The 24,792-nt window shown below is 38.0% G+C and overlaps 1 protein-coding gene across 1 annotated transcript in view; it reads right to left on the bottom strand.

Moving 5' to 3' along the window:
* Positions 1–24,792, bottom strand: part of TOPAZ1 (testis and ovary specific TOPAZ 1) — a 133,260-nt gene that overhangs the window by 16,841 nt on the left and 91,627 nt on the right. The window contains 4 exon segments of the mRNA XM_045089042.1: positions 19,392–19,557; positions 21,551–21,651; positions 22,567–22,741; positions 23,792–23,858. Coding sequence (XP_044944977.1) covers positions 19,392–19,557; positions 21,551–21,651; positions 22,567–22,741; positions 23,792–23,858 — 509 coding nt within the window.

Genomic DNA, 24,792 nt, shown 5'->3' on the forward strand with positions numbered 1-24,792 from the left:
CTAGGAAGGTGCAAAGATAGTTAAAGGAAGAAAATCTGTAAGTAATGTATAATAAAAATGGTAATACTTAATAGCACTGGTTAACAAACTAAAGGAATGACTTGAGGAAGTGTGGTTTAGGGACACAAGGGAGATGTGAGAAGTCCTCATGTGAGAGAGTTATAGGGTAGTGGTCTTCAAAGTGAGGTCCCCAGACCAGCAACATCAGCAACATCTGAGAATTTATATGAAATGCAAATTCTCAGGGCCCATCCCAGACTTAATGAATCAGAAAAATCTGGAAATGGGCCAAGTAATTTGTATTTTAACAATCTTCCAGTGTGTTCTGATGGTCAGTTTTGAGAACCATTGTCTTGGATTTATAAAAACAAGATCAGAATCACCGTCTTCCTCAGGTGGCTGAGTAGGTTAGATCCGGGTCTATTTGTGTAGTTTGTGTTTTGGCTCTAGTTGTAATTTCATGAAGTCCATTTAGAGGAAAGACTAGGGAAATAACAGTACTGGTATAAGGCTTAAAAATATGGACTTTGCAACCAGACAGACCTAGACTGGAATTCTTGCTTCATACTTATTTGCTGTGTGATCTTCTCTGAACCTCAGTGTCTTTATCTTAGGATACCTTCACCTACCTCACTGGGTTAGTGTTGATTAAATGAGATGACACAAGTAACAAACTTAGCACAATGCTTTGGTATATAGCAAATACTCATGTTATTAGATCAATAATGAAGAGAAAGACTAAAATCTGAAAAGAGACCAAGAACATGAACTAGTAATTCACAAAAAAGGAGTAAGAGTTAAATTTTCTAATAAGTAATATATGTACAGTACATTAAAGCAGTTAACAGTCATTTCTGGGTAGACTGCATAAGGAATTTCTATCATCAGTTTTTCTTATCTACCTTTTCTTATTTCTTGATAATGAATATGTGTGACTTACATTAAGGCAATAATTTATTTTAAAGTTCAAGGGCAGCTTCTCAAGAAATAGCATAACTTTATAAAATGTATATTCTAAAGAGTTAAGACACTTATTCTTCAGCCTTGAAACAATCATTATATAAATTATGATTTTAAGGCTCTTTTTTTATGCTGGTAAGGGGAGAAGGCAGGAATATGTTGTTCAATTGTCAAGATAGAAGCTACTAGTGCTGCGAAAGAGTTTTAAATGTCAAATTAAAAAGCCAAAATAAGGGGGACCTGGGTGGCTCAGTGGGTTAAAGCCTCTGCTTTCAGTTCAGGTCATGATCCCAGGGTCCTGGGATCGAGCCCCGCATCGGGCTCTCTGCTCAGCAGGGAGCCTGCTTCCACCTCTCTCTGTCTGCCTCTCTGCCTACTTGTGATCTCTGCCTGTCAAATAAATAAATAAAATCTTTAAAAAAAAAAAAAGCCAAAATAATAGATTTCTTATCATAAAGTCTACAACTCACTAAAATGTGTAAAATATTCTGCATTTCTCAAACATGACTAATGTATAACTCTTCTACAGAAAGTTTAGTAGGTAATAAGTACATATTTTTTTCAAAAGGAAAAAATATAGAAAAAAATATGTAAAAAGTTAATCTGCCACTTATCCCTGTCCTCCAATCACTCAGTTGCTCTTCCCAGAAGCAACCACTACCATTTGTTTCTGGTGCATCCTTCTATAAATATTTTAAGGGTGTAAGAGCAAATACGTATTTATCAATATTACTTATTTTTGTTACTGTGCAACTGTTCTGCCTTTTTAACCTGGCAATAGATCCTGCAGATCATTCCAAATGGGTATCTATCTGCCTCATTCTACTCCATCTTATGGCTATCATCCTGTTAATCAACTGGTACTCTCTTAATGGACATTTAAGTTATATGAATCCTTTGTTATCACTGTTGATGGTGAAAAATTAAAAAAGATTCTGGATAATTTATAGTACATATGCTTGCATTTGCAGGAGAAATTCCTAGAAATAGAGATGATATGTAAAAGGAAATAAGCATGCCTAAATTTTGACAGATATTTAGCCAATAAACTGCTAAAGACAATGTATATGAATGCCTGTTTCTCTATACTCTCAGGAAAAGTATATCACTAAACTCTTGTTTTGCTAGTCCGACAGTAACTTTAATATGCATTTCATATTACATAATATGTATTTCATAATACGTGAGTATTACTCTCACGTGTTATCAGTGAGATAGAGACCTTTGTATTTCCTTTCTACAGACAGGTCTGTTTATTGCAGAATTCTTTTAAGTACAAAACAATTCTGGGGGAGGGGCAAGATGTGGCAGAATAGAGGACTTCATTTCATCTCCTCCCCCGAATTTAGCTGTATGTCTATTATCAAACCATTCTGAACACACACAAATTCAACCTCAGATGTAAGAATATTTATCTGGATCTCAACAAGCAGAAAAATTACCTCTTTTTGCAAGGTAGGAGGTGCGGAACCTTGAATCTTCTGGGGAAATATCCAAAGATAAGTGGACAGGGGAGGGAGCCTCCATAAGCCAGACACCAGGAAGTGATATAACACCAGGGCAAAAAAAACAGGACCTTTGGAAATCTATCTAGTGAGAAGCATCCCCTTCTGAAAAGGGTACAGGGAGTGAAGAAGGGCAGAATTCTAGGTATCATTGTAGACTCAGGATTTCCAGAAGACTCTGAAAGAACGGGGAGCCCGAAGTAATAGAATGCTCAAGCAGTAGAGTGGGGAGACTGGTTACGGTCAGCAAGCCCAGAGGGTACTTTCAGCTCTGGGCACCATAAATGGCTAGCAGAGCCTGGACAGAGAAAGACCTCTGCCTGACCACTCTGGAAAGGACTAGAAGGTGCGGGCTGTCTAATATCCTAGGGGAGATATAGAACAGCTTGTGCCCATGATAGGGATAGCTCTCAGGGCAGTGTGGCGACGAAGAGATGCTGAGGCAACACTGAGCATGACCTAGGAGCTGTGAAAAATGGTGCACATGCAAGAGCCCATGGCCGCTGGCAGAGTCAAAAGGCCCAAAGATGCTGGCAGGTCCCCGTGACTCCCCAGGAGAGGTGCCCTGGGCACAAACTGCATTAATCTGTGGAGTTTGGTACATTCAGAGGTGGAAATAGATTGACCTGGAACATCTGTTAGCAGGTGGGGGCATGACACCACAACACTGGAGCTCTGGGCTTGAGATTCCTTTCTCTAAAAGGAAGTGGAAAGATGCCAAAGAACAAAAGTCCTGCAGCCAACCAGCTCACATTAAGCCCATCCCCCTGACAAGCGGTGGGGCAATTCCCCACAGGCAAAGACACCTAAGTAGCAGGCTGCTCCCCCAGAAGACAGACTGGAAGAACAGGTTTCAAATAAGCAAAGCTTATTTCTGTCAAATAAATAAATAAAATCTTTTAAAAAAAGGGAAGGGGGAGTAAAACTCTAATGCCCAGGAAAAATAATATAGGGAGCTCCAGTTGTTCCTTTACAACTCGCTTATACTGCAGGGTAAACTTTCCATTTCTTTTTTAGTTTCATTTCTTCTTCTTATTTTTTTTAACCCTGTTCCTGTTTCAAGTAGATTATTTCCCAACCTATGTTTTTAAGTCGCTTCTTAATTTTATTTTTTTCACATATATTTTATAGACTTATGTTCCACACTAGCCCATTTTTCATTCTATTCAATTTTATCTTAATATATATGTCAGTTCTGATTTCTTTGCAATTTGAGGATATAGTGTCTTCTAATACACAGACCAAAAATCAAGCAGGAACAGGCAGATCACCCTGCTGTGTCTACCCTGAGAGATTATAATCACTCTTCCCACACCCCTCACCCTTTTTCCCCCCTCTTTTCTTTGTTTCTTTCTTTTTTTTTTTGTTTTGTTTTGTTTTGGATCATCTTGGCTCTGGTGGCATATCCATGGTAGCTTTCGACAACTTCAGATTTTTTTCTAAGGTGCATTTTGTTTATGTAGTGGTTGATATTTTAGATTCTGTACATTCCCTCAACCATCCCTCAACAGAATGACTAGGAGGAGGAACTCCTAACAAAGAGAAGAACCAGAAACAATGTCCTCTTCCACAGATCTAATGAACACGGATATAAGCAAGGTGTCAGAGATAGACATCAGGGTAGCAATCATGAAGTCAATAACTAGGTTTAAGAAAAGCATTAGTGACAATATAGAATCTCTAAGGGCAGAAATGAGATTGAATCAAGCTGAACTTTAAAATGCTATGAACAAGACACATTCTAAACTAAATATTTTAACAGCCAGGGTACATAAGGCAGCAGAACGAATTAGTGATCTAGAAAAAAAACTGACAGAAAGAAAAGAAGTTGACGAAGATAGGGATAGGCAGCTAGTAACCCATAAGAACAGAATAATGCCAAGAAACATTCCAAGGTCAGAATTATTGTGATCCCTGGGGAGATGGAGAAAGAGAGAGGACTAGAGGCTATATTTGAGCAAATTAGACCTGAGAACTTCTCTAATCTGGGGAAGGAAACAAGCATTTGTGCCCAAGAGGCAGAGAAGATTCCTTCCAAAAATCAATAAAAATAGATCAACACACTGACATATACTACTAGTGAAGCTTGCAAATCTTAGAGCCAAAGCAGCTATCCTGAGAGCAGCCAGGGAGAAAAGATATCTTATGTACAGAGGGAAGAACATCAAAATAACATCAGACCTGTCCACAGAGACCTGGCAAGCCAGAAAAGACTAGCAAGACATATTCAGGATACTAAATGGAAGAACATGCAGCCCAGGATACTTAATCCAGCAAGGATGTTATTCAGAATGTATGGAAAAAGAGCTTACAGTACCAGCAGAAACTGAAAGAATATGTGATCATCAAGCCAGCTCTACAAGAAATATAAAGGGAAATCCTATAAAATTTATAGAGACAATCTATAGAAACGTGGACTTTAAAGGCAATACAATGGCACTAACTTCATATCTTTCAATAGTTATTCTCAACGTGAATGGGCTGAATGCTGCCATTAAAAGCCACAGGGTTTCAGACTGGATAAAAAAGCAGGACTCACCCATATGCTGTCTATAAGAGACTCATTTTGAACCTACAGACACCTCCAGATTGAAAGTGAAAGGATGGAGAATGACTTATCAGCCCAAAAGACCTCAAAAGAAAGCTGAGGTAGCAATTCTCACATCAGACAAATTAAATTTTAAACCAAAAACTATAATAAGAAGTGTAGAGGGACACTGTATCACACTTAAAGGGTCTATCCAACAAGAAAATCTAACAATCGTAAATATCTATGCCCCCAACATGGGAAGAGCCAACTACATGTAACAACTATTAACCAAAATAAGGAATCATAACTGATAATAATACATTAATAGTAAGAGGCTTCAACACTTCACTCAAGGCAATAGATAGAACATCTAACCAGAAGATCAAATAAGACATAAGAACTTTGAAGGACACAATGGGCCAGATGGACTCCATAGATAAATACGGAATAGTCCATCTTAAAACAACAGAATACTAATTCTTTTTGAGTGCACATGGAACTTTCTCCAGAATAGACCATGTGACTTGGGTCACAAATCAGGTCTCAACCAAGACCAGAAGATTGAGATTATTCCTGAATATTTTCAGACCACAATGCATTGAAATTGGAACTCAGCCACAAAGAAAAATTTGGAAGGAATGCAAACACTTGGAGGTTAAAAAGCATCCTACTAAAGAATGAATGGATCAATCAGGAAATTAAACAGACATGCAAACCAATGAAAATGAAAACACACTGGTTCAGAACCTATGGGATACTGCAAAGGCAGTCCTTAGACACAGCCACCCAAACCTCTCTCAAAAAATTAGAAAAATCCCGGGAAGATTCAAATTAAAACCACATTGAGATATCACCTTACACCAGTTAGAATGGCCAAAATTAACAAAACAGGAAACAACATGTGTTGGAGAGGATGTGGAGAAAGGGGAACCCTCTTCTACTGTTGGTGGGAATGCAAGTTGGTGCAGTCTTTTTGGAGAACAGTGTGGAGATTCCTCAAGAAATTAAAAATAGACCTTCCCGATGATCCTGCAATTGCACTCCTGGGTATTTACCCCAAAGATACAGGTGCTGCTGTTTATAGCAGCAATGGCCATGGTTGCCAAACTATGGAAAGAACCAAGATGCCCTTCAACGGATGAATGGATAAGGAAGATGTGGTCCATATACACTATGGAGTATTATGCCTCCATCAGAAAGGATGAATACCCAACATGGACGGGACTGGAAGAGATTATGCTGAGTGAAATAAGTCAAGCAGAGAGAGTCAATTATCATATGGTTTCACTTATTTGTGGAGCATAACAAATATAGTGGAGGACAAGGGGTGTCAGAGAGGAGAAGGGAGTTGGGGGAAATTAGAAGGGGAGGTGAATCACGAGAGACTATGGACTCTGAAAAACAATCTGAGGGGTTTGAAGTGGCGGGTGGGTGGAAGGTTGGGGTACCAAGTGGTGGGTATTATAGAGGGCACGGATTGCATGGAGCACTGGGTGTGGTGAAAAATAATGAATACTGTTTTTCCGAAAATAAATAAATTGAAAAAATTAAAAAAAAAAAAAGAAAAAGAAAAATCCCGGAAGCACAGCTACCTTTACACCTACAGCATCTGGAAAAGAATAGCAAATAAAGCCAAACAAAGCAGAAGAGAAATAATGAAGATTAGAGCAGTAATCAATGAAACAGAAACCAGAAGAACAGAATAGATCAATGGAACTAGAAGCTGATTCTTTGAAAGAATTAATAAGATCGATAAACCTCTGGCCAGACTTCTGCAAAAGAAAAGAGAAAGGACCCAAATTAATAAAACCATGAATAAAAGGGGAGAAATCAGGACCAATACCAAGAAAATAGAGACAATTATTGGAACTTGTTACCAGCAGCTATATGCCAACAAACTAGGCAATCTGGAAGAAATGGATGCATTCCTGGATACTTATAAACTACCAAGATTAAAACAGGAAGAAAAAGACTATCTGAACATACTAATAGCCAGCAAGGAAATTGAAAGAATAATCAAAAAACTCCCCAAAAATGAGACTCCAGTGCCAGACAGCTTCCCAGCAGCATTCTACCAAACACTGAAAGAAGAAATAACACCTATTCTACTGAAGCTGTTCCAAAAAATAAAAATGGAAGGAAAATTTCCAAACTCACTCTATAAGACCAGCATTACCCTGATCCCAAAACCACATAAAGACCCAAATGATTCTCTGAATTGATGCAGAAAAGGCATTTAACAAACTACATCATCCTTTTCTGACTAAAACTCTTCAAAATATAGTGATAGAGGGAACATACCTCAATATCATAAAACCATCTATGAAAAGCCCATAGCAAATATCATTCTCAATGGGGAGAAATTGAGAGCTTTTCCCTTAAGGCCAGGAACACGACAGGGATGCACACTTTAACCATTCTGTTCAACATAGTACTAGAAGTTCTAGCCTCAGCAATCAGAAAACAGAAAGAAAAGGTATTCAAATTGGCAAAGAAGTTAAACTCTCTCTCTTTGCAGATGACATGATGCTTTATGTGGAAAACCTGAAGACTCCATCCCCGAATTATTAGAACTCATATAGCAATTCAGCAACATGGCAGGAAACAAAATCAATGCACAGAAATCAGTGGCATTTCTATAAACTAACAATGTGACTAAAGAAAGAGAAATTAAGGAATCAAATCCACTTACAATAGCACCAAAAACTACAGATACCTAAGAATAAACTGAACCAAAGAGGTAAAGGATCTATCCTCTAGAAACTACAGAAGATTTATGACAGAAATTGAGGAAGACACAAAGAGATGGGAAAATATTCCATGTTAATGGATTGAAGGAATAAACATTGTTAAAATGTCTATCCTGCCCAAAGCAATCCCACTTTCAATGCAATCTCTATCAAAAGAGCTGGAACAAACAATCCTAAAATTTGTATGGAACCAGAAAAGACCTGAATTGCCAGGGGATTGTTGAAAAAGAAAACCAAAGCTGGGGGCACCACAATGCCTGACTTCAAGTTACATTACACAGCTGTGATCACCAGAAAAACATGGTATTGGCACAAAAACAGACACATAGAGCAATGGAACAGAAGAGAGACCTCAGAAATGGACCTTCAAACTCTATGGTTAACTAATCTTCAACAAAGCAGGAAAGAATATCCAATAGAAAAAAAGTCTCTTTAACAAATGGTGCTGGGAAAATTGGATAGTCACATGCAGAAGAATGAAACTCAACCATTCTCTTATACCATACACAAAGATAAACTCAAAATGGATGAAAGGCTTTATTGTGGGACAGGAATCCATCAAAATCCTAGAGGAGAACATAGGCAGTAACCTCTTCAACATTGGCCACAGCAACTTCTTTCATGACATGCTTCTAAATGCAAGGGAAACAAAAGTAAGCATGAACTCTGGGATTTCATTAAGATAAAATCTTCTGCACAGCAAAGGAAATAGGTAGCAATATTAAGAGGCAACACATGGAATGGGAGAAGATATGTGCAAATAACATTACGGATAAAGGGCTGGTATCCAATGTCTATAAAGAACTTCTCAAACTCAACACCCAAAAAAGAAAGAATCCAGTCAAGAAATGAGCAAAAGACATGAACAGACACTTCTCCAGAGACATACAAATGGCTAACAGACACATGATAAAATGTTCAACATCACTAGCCATCATGGAAATACAAATCAAAACCACAATGAGATGGCACGTGACACCATTAAATGGCATAAATTAACAAGACAGGAAATAACAAGGTTGGCGAGGATGTGAAGGTTGGTGGGAATGGAAGCTGGTACAGCACTCTGGAAAACAGTATAGAAGTTCCTCAAGAAGTTAAAAATAGAGTTACCCTATGACCCAGCAAATGTACTAGGTATTTACCCCAAAGATACAGATGTAGTGAAAAGAAGGGGCACATGCACTCCAATGTTCATAGCAGCAATGTCCACAATAACCAAACTGTAGAGGGAGCCAAGTTTGATTAATGGATAAAGATGTGGTTCATATATACATGGATTATTACTTAGTCATCAGAAAAATGAATACCTACCATTTGCACTGACATGGGTGGAACCAGACGGTATTATATTAAGTGAGATCATTCAATCAGAGAAAGACAATTATCATATGGTTTCACTCATATGTGAAACATAAGGAATAGTATGGAGGACCACAGGGGAAGGGAGGAAAACTGCAAAGAAATCAGAGAGGGAGACAAGCCATGAGAGACTCTGGAATCTGGGAATCAAACTGAGGGTTACAGAAGGGAAGGGAGTAGGGAAATGGAGTAACCAGGTGATGGGTATTAAAGAGGGCATGTGTGGTGTTGAGCATTGGATGTTATATGCAACTGATGAATCACTGAACACTACATCAAAAAGTAATGATGTATTATATGTTGGTTAACTAAACATAATTTTAAAAATAATTTAAAAAGAAAACAAACAAACAAACAAACAAAAACAGAAAACAAACCTGATTTTGAAGCACCAAAGAAGAAAAAATAATAAAACAATTCTGGGAAGAAGTCAGCATACTTCTGTGGGTCCTTCTTTGGAAGAAGTAAATTTGTATTTATGGGGGTGCCTGGGTGGCTCAGTGGGTTAAAGCCTCTGCCTTCAGCTCAGGTCATGATCCCAGGGTCCTGGGATCAAGCCCTGCATCGGGCTCTCTGCTTGGCAGGGAGCCTGCTTCCTCCTCTTTCTCTGCCTGCCTCTCTGCCAACTTGTGATCCCTGTCTGTCAAATAAATAAATAAAATCTTTTAAAAAAAATTGTATTAATGAAAATGACTTTTGGGTGCCTGGGTGGTTCAATTGGATAAGTACCTGCCTTCAGCTCAGATCATGGTCCCAGGGTCCTGGGATCAAGCCCCATGTAGGGGTCCCTGCTCAGTGGGAAGTCTGCCTCTCCCTCTCCCTGCTACTCTCCCTGCTTGTGCCCTCTCTTTTTCTGTCTGACAAATAAAATACATTTTTTAAAGTGACTTTCAATTGAAATGGTTCCTGAAAAAGAGAATCCTGTGTTTTTAACTTATACAAATTTTTAAAGATAACAGTGAAATTGTAAAAATCTATCATCTCCATAGACCATCCCAAAACCTCTCACAAAATCCTTTAGGCTCTAGTTTGAGAAAGAATAGTTTTGCCAGAAATTTTAGGCTGGGGCGCCTGGGTGGCTTAGTGGGTTAAGCTGCTGCCTTTGGCTCAGGTCATGATCTCGGGGTCCTGGGATTGAGTCCCGCATCGGGCCCTCTGCTCAGCAGGGAGCCTGCTTCCCTCTCTCTCTCTCTCTGCCTGCCTCTCCGTCTACTTGTGATTTCTCTCTGTCAAATAAATAAATAAAATCTTTAAAAAAAAAGAAAAAAGAAAAAAATTTTAGGCTGAAGTTTCCTGTCACAAGGTGCAATAAGCTCATTTTTACCAACTATTTCAACCTTTCCATCTTGCCATATCTTTCCTTTCTAACAAAGAAAGCTTGGCTTATATTTTGCTAATCTCTATTTTTATATTTTGGTTACTCTTCCCCACTTAGCAAACTTCACTGGCTATGTTTGTTAAGTTAAAGAAAAACTTTTCCAACAAATTTTTGATCCTGAAGTACACTCAAAACCTCTGCATTCCATAAACTCTCATCCCTGAACAAAGACAAAGTACTATATATATTTAATGATTAACATATAAATAATATGGAGAGACAAGATGGCGGGAAAGTAGGAGGAGGTGCCCTTTCAATCTGTACCCTAAAGTGAGCTGATTAACTTCCAAAGAACTCCGATCACCCACAAAATCAGCCTGAGTTCAGAATTATACACATCTGGATCTCTACTGGAGCAGAAGACGCCAGTGGGCAGATAAAGTGGAGTGGGAAAGTCAGACTGATATCGGAAGATAAACAAAAGGGGGAGAGAGCCATCAGAGGCAACCCATTGGAAACTAATAACCCAATATGAAAGTGCCCTGTGTTTGGGGACCAGCATTAACTCAGGAGTCTGGTAGAAAGCACTCAAAAAGAGCATAGGATCACGGTGGGGGGGGGGGCGGATTGCGGGTCTGGGCTTAAGTCCCCAGACCCAGGACAGCCACCCCTGGCGCAGAGCCAGGGAGAGTGCAGCGGAGAAACCAGGTCTTGGTCCGTGAACCACCAGCACGCCTGAGATCATGTGGCACCTGGCTCCTGTGAGGGGCTGGGAGCCTCACCAGCCAACAGAAGAACAGCCTTTTTGCAGTCCCCACGCGAGTGCCCTGCCAGGCCATCAGAGTCCAAGTCGTGCCCCACACCCTCCCCTGAGAGAGGTGCACACAGGTGCCAGCCCGGTGCTCTCAGACCCCGAAAGACCAGACACTCCCAGCCCAGGCCAGCGGGAAAATCTCAGTGTGCGATCGCTGCTTGGAACTTCTCTGGCAGTCGAGCTGCCCAGACGGCCGCCGCTGCTGTGGTTTTGGGTACAAGCAAAAAATCCTGAGTTCCCAGAAACCACAACTGGGAACCTGCTCTGCCAGCAGCTAAGGGGGGATTTATTTGGGCTCTGCAGCCAGACTGAGGCTTCTCTCTGAGAGGGAAGTCAGGGTGCAGTTTGCTTTCCTCTAAACCTACAAAAACCATCAAAAGCAGTCAAGGCGAGAGAGAAAAACAAAAGTGAACAAATATAAAAACCTCCAGAGAACAAAAGCCTGAAAAAAACTGTTTCCTCAGAGCCCACCCCCTTGAGGGGGGCGGAAGGACATAACTCTGAGAACATCATTTACTGAAAACCCACATGGCAGGCCCCTCCCCCAGAAAACCAACCAGGAAAGGAAAAAAAAAAAAAAAAAAAAAAGACGACAAGAGAACAACCACCACTACTTCATAGGACAATTTTTATTATTAATTCGTTCCCACTATTCTGGCTCCTTTTTTTTTTAATATAGATAATTTTTTTAATATTATATAGATAATTTTTTAACCTATTTACCATCACAGTGAGATGTCCCATACATCAAATTCCATAATAACCTTCTAACCTGAACTTTTTGATACATACACCTGTGTTTTCCTTTTGCATTTCTATTTTTTTAATTTCCTTTATTTTAAATTTTAGTTTAGTTTAGTCTAGTTTATTCCTTTTTTTAATTTTTATTTTCTAATATTCATATAGAGTTAAACGTCAAGGTAATCCCCTTTCCCCAATCAATGCCACCCCTATAGATAAACCAATTCCTAATCCCCCTTTATCTAAGGAAAGTTGAGTCCTTTAACAAAGATATCAAGATACATCCAGGAAGAATCAAAACAACTTTCCTCACCCACACTGAGAATTTACAACCACTCTCCCATCTTTTTCCTCCACCAGGATTTCTGTGTTTTTGTGTTTGCCCCGATAGTATATAAGTATTACACTCAGGGTCCTTTTTAACGAGGTTCTTCTTTTATTTGCATATATATATATATATATATAATTTTATATATATGTATATATAATTTTTTTTCTCTTGTCATATACTTTCATTAGTCTTTTTGTTTATTTGTTTTTGTTTGTATACTTCATAAATCTTACCCTGGGGCTCATTTGGGCTGAACCTTCCCTTTTATCTCACCTTTCGTTCCTGTCTCTATCCCTCTCTCTTTTTCTTTTTTTTTTTTTATGATTTTATTTATTTATTTGATAGAGATCCCAAGTAGGCAGAGAGGCAGGCAGAGAGAGAGAGAGGAGGAAGCAAGCTCTCACTGAGCAGAGAGCCCAATGCGGGGCTCGATCCCACGACCCCGAGAACATGACCTGCGCCGAAAGCAGAGGCTTAACACTCTGAGCCACCCAGGTACGCCCCCTCTTTTTTCTTTTCCTTTTCTTTTTCCTCTCATTTGGGTGGGGAACCCTGATTGCTCGGAAGCGTTCCAGGGTACACCCTGACTGCACCATAGTCGATACATCCAGCTATATCCGTTCAGCCATCTCTCACCAAAATGACTAGGGGGAGGAATGCCCAACAGAAGAAAAATACAGAGGATGGACCTTCTGCAACAGAGCTAACGGCTATGAACATAAACAATATGTCGGAAAGAGAATTCAGGCTAACAATTATCCAAGCAATAGCTAGGGTGGAGAAAGTCATGGGGTGACCAAATGGAATTGAAGGGCTGAACTGAAAACGACCAGAGATCATGTTTTCAATAAAGAGCTGAAAGCTACCAGGGATGAGCTTCACAATGCTCTCAATGAGTTCCAATCTAATCTAAATTCTCTCAACACTAAAGTAACTGAGACAGAAGATAGAATTAGTGATCTGGAGAACAAACAGATAGAGAGAAAGGATCAGGAGGAAGCCTGGAACAAACAGCTTAGAAGCCACGAAAACAGAATCAGGGAAATAAATGATGCCATGAAACATTCCAATGTCAGAAATATTGGAATCCCTGAAGGGGAGGAGAAAGAAAGAAGTCGAGAAGATATAGTGGAACAAGTTCTTCATGAAAATTTTCCAAATCTCATGAATGGAACCAGCGTTCATGTACTAGAGGCCGAAAGGTTTCCCCACAAGATTACAGATTCTCGAAAGTCCTCGAGACACCTAATAGTAAGAATGAAGAATTATAATTGCAGGCAGAACCTCTTGAAAGCAGCTAGGACAGGGGCGCCTGGGTGGCTCAGTGGGTTAAGCCGCTGCCTTCGGCTCAGGTCATGATCTCAGGGTCCTGGAATCGAGTCCCGCATGGGGCTCTCTGCTCAGCAGCGAGCCTGCTTCCGCCTCTCTCTCTCTCTGCCTGCCTCTCTGCCTACTTGTGATCTCTCTCTGTCAAATAAATAAATAAAATCTTTAAAAAAAAAAAGAAAGCAGCTAGGACAAAGAAGATCCTTATGTTCAGAAGAAAGCCCATCAGAATAACGTCAGACCTGTCCACAGAGACCTGGCAAGCCAGAAAAGGCTGGCAAGACATATTCAGGGCACTAAATGAGAAGAACATGCAGCCAAGAATACTTTATCCAGCAAGACTGCCATTCAAAATGGATGGAGAGATAAAGAGTTTCCAAGACCGGCAAGGCTTAAAAGACTATGTAACCACCAAGCTGACACTGCAGGAAATATTAAGGGGGGTTCTCTAAAAGAGGAAAAAGCCCAAGAATAGCACTGAACAGAAATATAGAGACAATTTACAGAAAGACTTCAAAGGTAACACAATGTCAATAAAAACGTATCTATCAATAATCACCCTCAATGTAAATGGCCTAAACGCGCCCATAAAACAGCACAGGGCTGCAGACTGGATAAAACGACAGGACCCATCCATATGCTGTCTACAAGAGACCCATTGTGAACCTAAAGATACACCCAGACTGAAAGTGAAGGGATGGAGAAGCATCTTTCATGACAATGGGCCTCAAAAGAAGGCTGCAGTAGCGATTCTCATATCAGACAAATTAGATTTTAAACTAAAGACTGTAGTTAGAGATACAGAAGGACACTACATTATTCTTCAAAGGGACTATCCACCAAGATGATCTAACAATTGTAAATATCTATGCCCCCAATATGGGAGCAGCCAATTACATAAGAAAACTTAATCAAGATAAAGAGTCATATTGATATAAATACACTAATCGTAGAAGATCTTAACACGCCTCTCTCAGAAATAGACAGACCATTGAAGCAGAAAATCAATAAAGAAACAAGAGCATTGAATGACACATTGGACCAGATGGACCTCCTAGATATATACAGAACATTCCACCCTAAAACAACAGAATACTCATTCTTCTCAAGTGCACATGGAACCTTCTCCAGAATAGACCACATACTGGGTCACAAATCAGGACTCAAGATCTGATTCTCAGATCACAATGCTTTGAAACTGGAGCTCAATCACAAGGAAAAGTTCAAAAGGAACTCAAACACCTGGAAGCTAAAGACCACCTTGCTTAAGAATGCTTGGATCAACCAGGAGATCAAAGAACTGAAACAATTCATGAAAACCAATGAGAATGAAGACACTTTGGTCTAAAACCTATGGGATTCAGCAAAGGCGGTCCTAAGGGGGAAATACATAGCCATCTAAGCATCCCTCAAGAAAACTGAAAAATCCAGAACACACCAGCTGTCTCTACACCTTAAAGAACTGGAGAATCAACAACAAATCAAACCAAGTCCACACATAAGAAGGGAAATAATCGGGATGCCTGGTGGCTCAGTTGGTTAAGCAGCTGCCTTTGGCTCAGGTCATGATCCCAGCGTCCTGGGATCGAGTCCCACATCGAGCTCCTTGCTCAGCAGGGAGCCTGCTTCTCCCTCTGCCTGCCATTCTGTCTCCCTGTGCTTGCTCTCTCCCCCTCTCTCTCTCTGATAAATAAATAAAATCTTTAAAAAAAAAAAGAAGGGAAATAATCAAGATTAGAATGCTGAGATCAATGAGGTAGAAAGCAAAGATACAGTAGAACGGACCAATGAAACTAGAAGCTGGTTTTTTGAAAGATCAATAAGATCGATAAACCACTGGCCACACTAATCCAAAAGAAAAGAAATATCAAATTCATAAAATTATGAATGAAAAGGGGGAGATCACAATGAAAACCAAGGAAGTAAAAACAATCATCAGAAGTTATTATCAACAGTTATATACCAATAAGCTAAGCAAACTAGATGAAATGGATGCATTCCTGAAAAACTATAAACTCCCAAAATTGAACCAGGAAGAAACTGACAACCTGAATAGACCACTATCTAGTAACGAGATTGAAGCAGTGATCAAAAACCTCCCAAAAAACAAGAGCCCAGGACCTGACGGATTCCCTGGGGAATTCTACCAAACTTTCAAAGAAGAAATAACACCTATTCTCCTGAAGCTGTTTCAAAAAATTGAAGCAGAAGGAAAACTTCCAGACTCTTTCTATGAAGCCAGCATTACCCTGCTCCCCAAACCAGGCAAAGACCCTACCAAAAAGGAGAATTTCAGACCAATATCACTGATGAATATGGATGCTAAGATTCTCAACAAGATCCTAGCCAACAGGATCCAACAGCACATTAAAAAGATTATCCACCATGATCAAGTGGGATTCATCCCTGGGCTACAAGGATGGTTCAACATTTGCAAATCAATCACTGTGATCAGACAAATCAATAAGAGAAGAGAGAAGAACCACATGGTCCTCTCAATTGATGCAGAAAAAGCATTTGATAAAATCCAGCATCTGTTCCTGATTATAATGCTTCAAAGTATAGGGATAGAGGGAACATTCCTGAACTTCATCAAATCTATCTATGAAAGACCCACAGCAAATATCATCCTCAATGGGAAAAAGCTTGCAGTCTTCCCGTTGAGATCAGGAACACAACAAGGATGCCCACTCTCACCACTCTTGTTCAACATAGTATTAGAAGTCCTAGCAACAGCAATCAGACAACAAAGAGAAATAAAAGATATCTAAATTGGCAATGAAGAAGTCAAAATCTCTCTTTGCAGATGAAATGATTCTTTATATGGAAAACCCAAGAGACTCCACCCCCAAACTCTAGAACTCATACAGCAATTCAGCAACATGACAGGATAGAAAGTCAATGTACAAAATCAGTGGCTTTCTTATACACTAATAATGAAAATAAAGAAAGGGAAATTAGAGAATCGATTCCATTTACTATAGCATCAAGAACCATAAGATACCTGGAAATCAACCTAACCAAAGAGGTAAAGGATCTGTACTCGAGGAACTACGGAACACTCATGAAAGAAATTGAAGAAGACACAAAAAGATGGAAGGCCATTCTGTGCTCTTGGATCGGAAGAATAAACACTGTTAAAACGTCTATACTGCCTAGAGCAATCTATACTTTTAATGCTATTCCAATCAAAATTCTACCGGTATTCTTCAAAGAGCTGGAGCAAATAATCCTAAAATTTGTAGGGAATCAGAAGAGACCCCGAATCACTAAGGAAATGTTGAAAAACAAAAATAAAATGGGGGGCATCACATTACCTGATTTCAAGCTTTACTACAAAGTTGTGATCACCAAGACAGCATGGTACTAGCATAAAAACAGACACATAAACCAGTGGAACAGAGTAGAGAGCCCAGGTATGGACCCTCAACTCTATGGTCAAGGAATCCTCGACAAAACAGGAAAAAATATACAGTGGAAAAAAGACAGTCTCTTCAATAAATGGTGCTGGGAAAACTGGGCAGCTATAAGTAGAAGAATGAAACTCAACCATTCTCTTACACCGTACACAAAGATAAACTAAAAATGGATAAAAGACCTCAATGTGAGACAGGAATCCATCAGAATCCTAGAGGAGAACATAGGCAGTAATCTCTTCGATATCAGCCACAGCACCTTCTTTCAAGATATGTCTCTAAAGGCAAAGGAAACAAAAGCGAAAATGAACTTTGGGGACTTCATCAAAATCAAAAGCTTCTGCACAGCAAAGGAAACAGTCAAGAAAACAAAGAGGCAACCCATGGAATGCGAGAAGATATTTGCAAATGACAGTACAGACAAAAGGTTGATATCCAGGATCTATAAAGAACTCCTCAAAGTTAACACACACAAAACAGACAATCATATCAAAAAATGGGTGGAAGATATAAACAAACACTTCTCCAATGAAGACATACAAATGGCTATAAGACACACGAAAAAATTTTCATCATCACTAGCCATCAGGGAGATTCAAATTAAAACCACATTGAGATATCACCTTTTACCAGTTAGAATGGCCAAAATTAGCAAAACAGGAAACAACATGTGTTGGAGGGGATGTGGAGAAAGGGGAACCCTCTTCAACTGTTGGTGAGAATGCAAGTTGGTGCAGCCTCTTTGAAGAACAGTGTGGAGATTCCTCAAGAAATTAAAAATAGAACTTCCCCATGACCCTGCAATTGCACTCCTGGGTATTTACCCCAAAGATACAGATGTAGTGAAAAGAAGGGCCTTCTGTACTCCAATGTTTATAGCAGCAATGGCCACAGTCGCCAAACTGTGGATAGAACCAAGATGCCCTTCAACGGATGAATGGATAAGGAAGATGTGGTCCATATACACTATGGAGTATTGTGCCTCCATCAGAAAGGACGAATACCCAACTTTTGTAACAACATGGATGGGACTTGAAGAGATTATGCTGAGTGAAATCAGTCAAGCAGAGAGAGTCAATTATCATATGGTTTCACTTATTTGTGGAGCATAACAAAAAGCATGGAGGACAAGGGGAGATGGAGAGGAGAAGGGAGTTGAGGGAAATTGGAAGGGGAGATGAACCATGAGAGACTATGGACTCTGAAAAACAATCTGAGGGTTTTGAAGGGGTAGGGGGTGGGAGGTCAGGGTTCCAGGTGGTGGGTATTATAGAGGGCACGGATTGTATGGAGCACGGGGTGTGGTGCAAAAATAATGAATAGTATTATACTGAAAATAAAAAATAAATTTAAAAAAACATATAAATAATATATGTTAATTGCATATTCATAATGTTATTTGAATATGAATGTGTTAATTACATATTCATTATATGTGTGCTGGTATGTGTTTCTATGTTAGTGTAAACGTTATCTATTTGCTTTACTTGTGTATATATTCCATCTTCTCACCTAAATCCAGAGATTCTTGAGGTTTCTCCATTGTTATCCCATTTTAACAAAAAACATCTTCCTGATGGTTTAAGTAGCCAGAGCTACCATTAGAAAGCATGCTATGTTACCAGTGTGCTCTCTAAATTTTTATTTACCTCATAGCAAACTAATCTTAAGTACTTGTACTGGCTTAATTTCATTGTAATTGCTGTTAGATAGGTGGACTTACTAGGAAAATGAGCTTTACTTGTCTTGGTTTGAACTTATGTTTGCCTATATGTACAAAGATAAGAGTTATGCAGATTACAATAGGGAATTGCCTATCTTAGATAGCATCTGAAGCCTGGGCTCTGAAGCTGGACTGTCCAGGTTTGAATTCAGCCTCCACTTCTTACTTCTTACTTCATTCTGGGCAACATTTTTGTATGGTTTCTAGGCCAAAGTAAGAACTAGCTTTTCAATAGAAGGTCAATATAATTTTTTCTTTAAAGTAAGGTTAACTTTCAGGCACCTGAGTTACTCAGACGGTTAAGCATCTGCCTTCAACTCAGGTAGTGAACCCAGGGTCCTGGGATGGAGCCCTGCATCTGGCTCCCTGCTCAGAAGGGAGCCTCCTTCCCCCTGTCCCCATGGCCCCCGCCCCAGCTTGTGCTTTCTCTCTCTCTCAAAAAAAAAAAAAAAAGTAAGGTTAACTTTCTCCTTCCATTTTACACAACTACCTTTCCTACCTACATGATCACTAAGGTTTACTAGGCCAAATTACCACCCACAATTCAACATCAATTTAAGGTAATTACATACACAAGAATTTATAACAATTATGCTTGCATATATCATAACTTACCCCTCAATACCCAAATGGCACCATCTAGGCTTCCACTTTTTAGAAAAATTTCTGCTGCAATATTCACAATTTGACATCTTGGTGCTAGCTTCTCAGGCCCAGTAAGTCCTTTTAAACTTGTGAAATGTATTTTTAATTCATATAATTTATCTAAGACTTTCCTTCCCTAGAGTAAAAATAAAGAATATTGAGTATTACTCATTTAGAGTATCACAGAAACATAACATCAGTAGTTATACAGAAGTCAATTACCCAATTTGAATTATCCTTCTAGACAGATGGTTCTCAAAAGACTCTTCCCTTAACGCCCTCCTGCTTCGCAACAGAGACAGATAAGGGAAGGGGAGGAAGCAAGGCTTTGCCTCATATTAATCCTCACCCTGCTAACACCCCTTTCTAAGCGTTTTTATACGTTTGCTGCCCCTAAAGATTTCATTTGGAGAAAGGATTTCTTGCCCTAAAGTGGAAAACTAGTAACTATACATTTTTGTTCTTCTGTGGATCACCCTAAGAGCCAAGAGGGAGAGAAAGAGAAAAATCAAGGTAATGTCTTATAAAATTTACATAAAGAATGATAGTAGGGAAAAGAAAAGAATAAAACTGCTGGCTGAAAATTGTTTTTTATTCAACAGACTAATTATTTCACATAGTCTACATAAAGATTATATCTCATTTGGACATCAGAAATTAGATATACAGTATTTTTTTATATAAGAGGTCAGAAAACTTTTCCTATAATTAGCCAGATAGTAAATACCTAGGCTCTGCAGGTCCAATTTGGTCAGATTCACATTCTTTTTGGTTGTTGCTGTTTTAATTTTCTAATGCCTTAAAAATGAAAAAACATTCTTAGCTCTTGAGATATACAAAAACAGGCTGTGGGTCAGATTTGGCTCTTAGTTTGTGGATCCTGGTTTTATATTATATTCTATTCTATTTGAGTTAGATCTATATTGTGATGTTAAGGTACTTTTAAGTTGATTATAGAAATGAATACATTTTTAAGGAAAAAGCTCTAGCTTAATTTCAGTGGTATTACTTTTGTGTTCAAAAGGAATAGGTTTCACTAAAAAAATTCATACTAAGTAAAATAAATAAAATATTCATTCCAAATAAGATACTGAAAATTTTAAATTACAATACAGGCACAAACTCACCAGACTCTTAAGAAATAATCACAATGAACAAAATTAAAATACACTCTAAAATTTCAACAAAATCAATCTTTGTCAAAAATACTGTGTTATGTAGTCCTCAATGTCCCAAGCATTAAATATCTAAGAAATTAATGCTATGATGAAACTTAAGCTAGACTATGAGACTAGGGACAAGCTATATTCTGCCCATTGCAGGCCTACCACCACACAGTGAATGCTAACCTTCTGAAGACCTTAAAGACTGGAGACCTTATGTACAAGGATTCTGTTGTTGTTGTTGTTTTTAATTTTAAAAAATCAATGAATTTGTATGTGTATGAATGGCCATGTACTTATATGTTATTGAACATATTTCTTTATGAAATAACCTTATTTTATAAGAAGAAAGAAGCAGCAAAAGATACATTATAATAGTCAATTCAGTACTGACCACATTCTCAACTGCTCCATTCATCCCTCAGAAATTCCTTCCTATTTTAGATTTTTCCTGTCCTCTACTTTATTTCACTTTGTTGAATCTACAACCACCTGTCACCTCAGAGAAATCTAAAGAATGGTAGTTCAGTATGGTCCAGAATAACAGACCACTTCTAAGGTGAGCTAAACTTCAAAGATAGATATCAAAATATATGGTCTAAGTGTTCCAGGAGCTGATTTTTAAGGAGTTCTGTTAATTGTGAGTTCCCTGGATTCATCTTAAAAAAGGTGTCTGGAACTTATGCAAAATTATAATGTTATAAATCCTTAAGAGGAAGCAAAACTCTGTATTGAAAGTTGCTTCAAATAAATATGATACTTAGCATACTTCTGATACTTATTCAGGGTAACTGGTCTCATGCTACTGCCTTTCCACATTTACCTGATACACTAATAGTCTGGGACTCATTTGCCACTTATAACAATAATTAGGAAATTTCTAATTTGCAGGGTTAACTATATTGTTAGAAAAATTTTAAATTAATACACTCTGTACCAACCCCAAACAAAAATTTAATGACATACCTTGGGCCACTGCAACAGCTTGTGATAGTAGTACATAGCACTGATTCCAATTCTTCCCAGCAAAGTTTTATCTACTTCGCTATTTTGTGGATCTTTGCTAACTGAAACACAAAGTAGGCATGTCAAAAAAAAGTGAAAAAGTCACTTAAAATGGCAGCAAAGACTAATTGATATGAAATTATTGACACTAGAAGAAAGACCAGGTGTTGGTAAACCACAGCCTATAGGACAAATCAGGCCTGTGGTCTGTTTTAGTATAGCTTGTGAGCTACGAATGGTTCCCCTATTTTTAAAGGGTTGGTTGAAAGGAAAAGAAAACTATGTGATTATGTGATCACATCTGATAGCGTGAAGCCTAAAATATTTACTACTGGCCCTTTGCAGAAAAGGTTTGCTGACCTCTGATTAAAAAAATACAGCAGTGAAGAGCTCATCCAAAAAAAAAAAAGTCTCAGAAACATATGAATTTTGTTGACTTATACTAGTGAAGGTAGTAACGACTTCAATGATTCAAAAATTCAAGTGCTCCAGTACAATTTGCTAGCAATAGTTTTACCAATCTGAATGAAAAGACAGATAAGAAAATGAAACATGAGGTGTTAAAACAATTCTTGACCTTATATCATTATAATCTAACTTCATAATAAAAAGATGAAAGATTTGGGCGCCTGGGTGGCTCAGTGGGTTAAGCCGCTGCCTTCGGCTCAGGTCATGATCTCAGAGTCCTGGGATCGAGTCCCACATCCGGCTCTCTGCTCAGCAGAGAGCTGCTTCCCTCTCTCTCTCTCTGCCTGCCTCTCCATCTACTTGTGATTTCTCTCTGTCAAATAAATAAATAAGATCTTTAAAAAATTTAAAAAAAAGATGAAAGATTTATAAAAGAGAAGGAAAAGTATCTGAAATCTGCAATATCAAATTATCCCCAACATGGAAAATAGTAAGAGCTTTACATTCCTGTTAAAACACTGCACCATCCTAATACACACAATACTTAAACCCAAAGAGTGACATTTTACCTGTTTCAGCAAATTCACAAAATGGAACACCTGATCTCTCTTCTTTACAGTCTTTTGTTAATGTTTCAGCAATATAAGCACAAAATCTCTGGAAATCTGCAAAGTTTTCACAGCCCATTTTTATGTTAATGTATAAATTTCCCAGTTTGATCCAGTCACCTTTTTCTTTACAATGCTATCAGAATTATTAGAAACAAAACAAGAAAAAAGAAAGAAAGCTGTCATTTATAAAAACATATTATGGAATAGACACATATAGGCATTAGATATATAGAAATTAATAACAATCTCTGTAGATCTCAAAAACTTACTGACAGTGTTACACCACCAATAACTTGCTATTGTGCAATTTGGGTTTCTGACTATAGCATAGTCTCTGTAAGTTCCAGATTGCATTGTACGTCTCTTTTAATAACCTTTTCATAATGTACTTAATGATGTCATCCCAAAACCTGAACTAGACAATGGAGATAAGTTTTATGGAAAACAGGTGATAAGCTATATAGTTTGAGCTGTCTCTGGAGAAATACATTATTTTACTACTTTTAGAGATTGCATTTTGCTATTATTTGGCCCCATTAATAATTTGGGGCCCAAATATCCTTTTGGGCACTACATTTTTTGTATGAAAGGGACTACACAGTAAATTTCAGTAAACTTAATTAACATCTTCTCATTATTTTCTATTATAAACAAAGAAATACTTTTCCACACCAACATAAGATTACTTCAAAGATACAAATACTAATTAAGACTAGACCAACAATTCCTAGAGGAGTATAAAAACGATCTTAAACTAAATAGTAAAATCATCTTGGAAGTTCTCTATTTCTTATACTCCAAATGCCTGGAGAGGGCACACTGACCTTGGCTTTCCACTATCATTTCACATACTGCAGCCATCTGTGGATTATGGTAAGAAAGCCAACTTTCTTGTGCACCAAGTCTGTCTGGCGACAAGAATTAACGGCTAATAAGCCTTAGATTACTATACCTTAATATGTTAATTTTGAAACTGAACAATTATTTTTAGAATAGTCCATAACTCTAGAAATTGTCTGCATTTCAAAGTGTTAAAAAAAGTATTAGACTTCTTGCCCTTGAGAATTTTCTCTAACAAGAGGGTTTAAAAAAACGTTTCCCTCTATTCAAAGTTTCTTTATTACTGGTTTTCAGAGATCCCAGCAATTTATTTAAAAAAAAAAATAAGTGTCATATGTCATACCTCTATTTCATTCAAGGCTGAATCTAAATCACATTTCCAGTTCTTTTTAAATTGCCTCATCTGCAACCTTTAACAATAGAAAAGGGTTAATTATGTTTATCCTCCAAAAGTCAATACTGCCCCTAATTCACTTGTTCTATAGTTTATATCTAAGAGACTAGAAAAGAAGGAATGTAGTAAAAATTCTTAAGAGCTAAAGAAAATAGCAAATGCATAGATATCTACTTCACACTATTTCTCCCCAAACTATAGGCAACAAGAAGGAAAAAGCAATTTCCACATGAAACCGTACTTTCAGCCTATAAGGTAACTTTAAGACAGAGAATGCCAAAGCTTCAAAATGATTATGGATAAAAAGAGAAAAAAATCATTAAAGCCAGTATTTGATCTTTCCTACTCCCACTCTACCTTTGCTGACCCAACAAAGATTTGTGATAAGCAGAAATAGACCAAAATAAAAAACAATGCAAAAAAAATCTGTGGAAAACTGAACAGGAAGGACTTAACATTGATTAAAAATATACTACCACAACGACTAAGTCCACAGTAAGGTTGAAAATGCTAAAAAAAAAAAAAAAAAAAAAAAAAAACCTGAGTAAATTAGAACACAAACCACATAAAATGAACTTAGAAGTTTGTGATTTAAAGAACACAATCTATAAAATGCATAGCCTCTGGGAAAGGAAAAAAAAAAAAGACAAAAATTAAAGAAGTAGCATCCTTTGGCAACTGAAAACAGAAAAAGAAGAAAAAGGAGAAAGATGACTGTACCATTAAACTAAGAGTACTATATAGCTGCCAACTCTGGGGTCAATTTTGATCATTTAGTCCCAATGCTCAATAAATTATTCCAGAGCATTAAAAAGGAAGGACAACTTCCTAATTCCTTTCATGGATCAAATATAAATAACACTGATACTTAAACTAGATAAAGGCAGAACAAAGAAAAGTGTAAAACAATATTACTTATAATGATGTTGCAAAAGCTAGATAAAATATTA

The sequence above is a fragment of the Mustela putorius genome, unplaced genomic scaffold, assembly GCF_011764305.1.
Source record: "Mustela putorius furo isolate JIRA1106 unplaced genomic scaffold, ASM1176430v1.1 tig00003834_pilon_pilon_pilon, whole genome shotgun sequence".
NCBI classification, from domain to species: domain Eukaryota; kingdom Metazoa; phylum Chordata; class Mammalia; order Carnivora; family Mustelidae; genus Mustela; species Mustela putorius.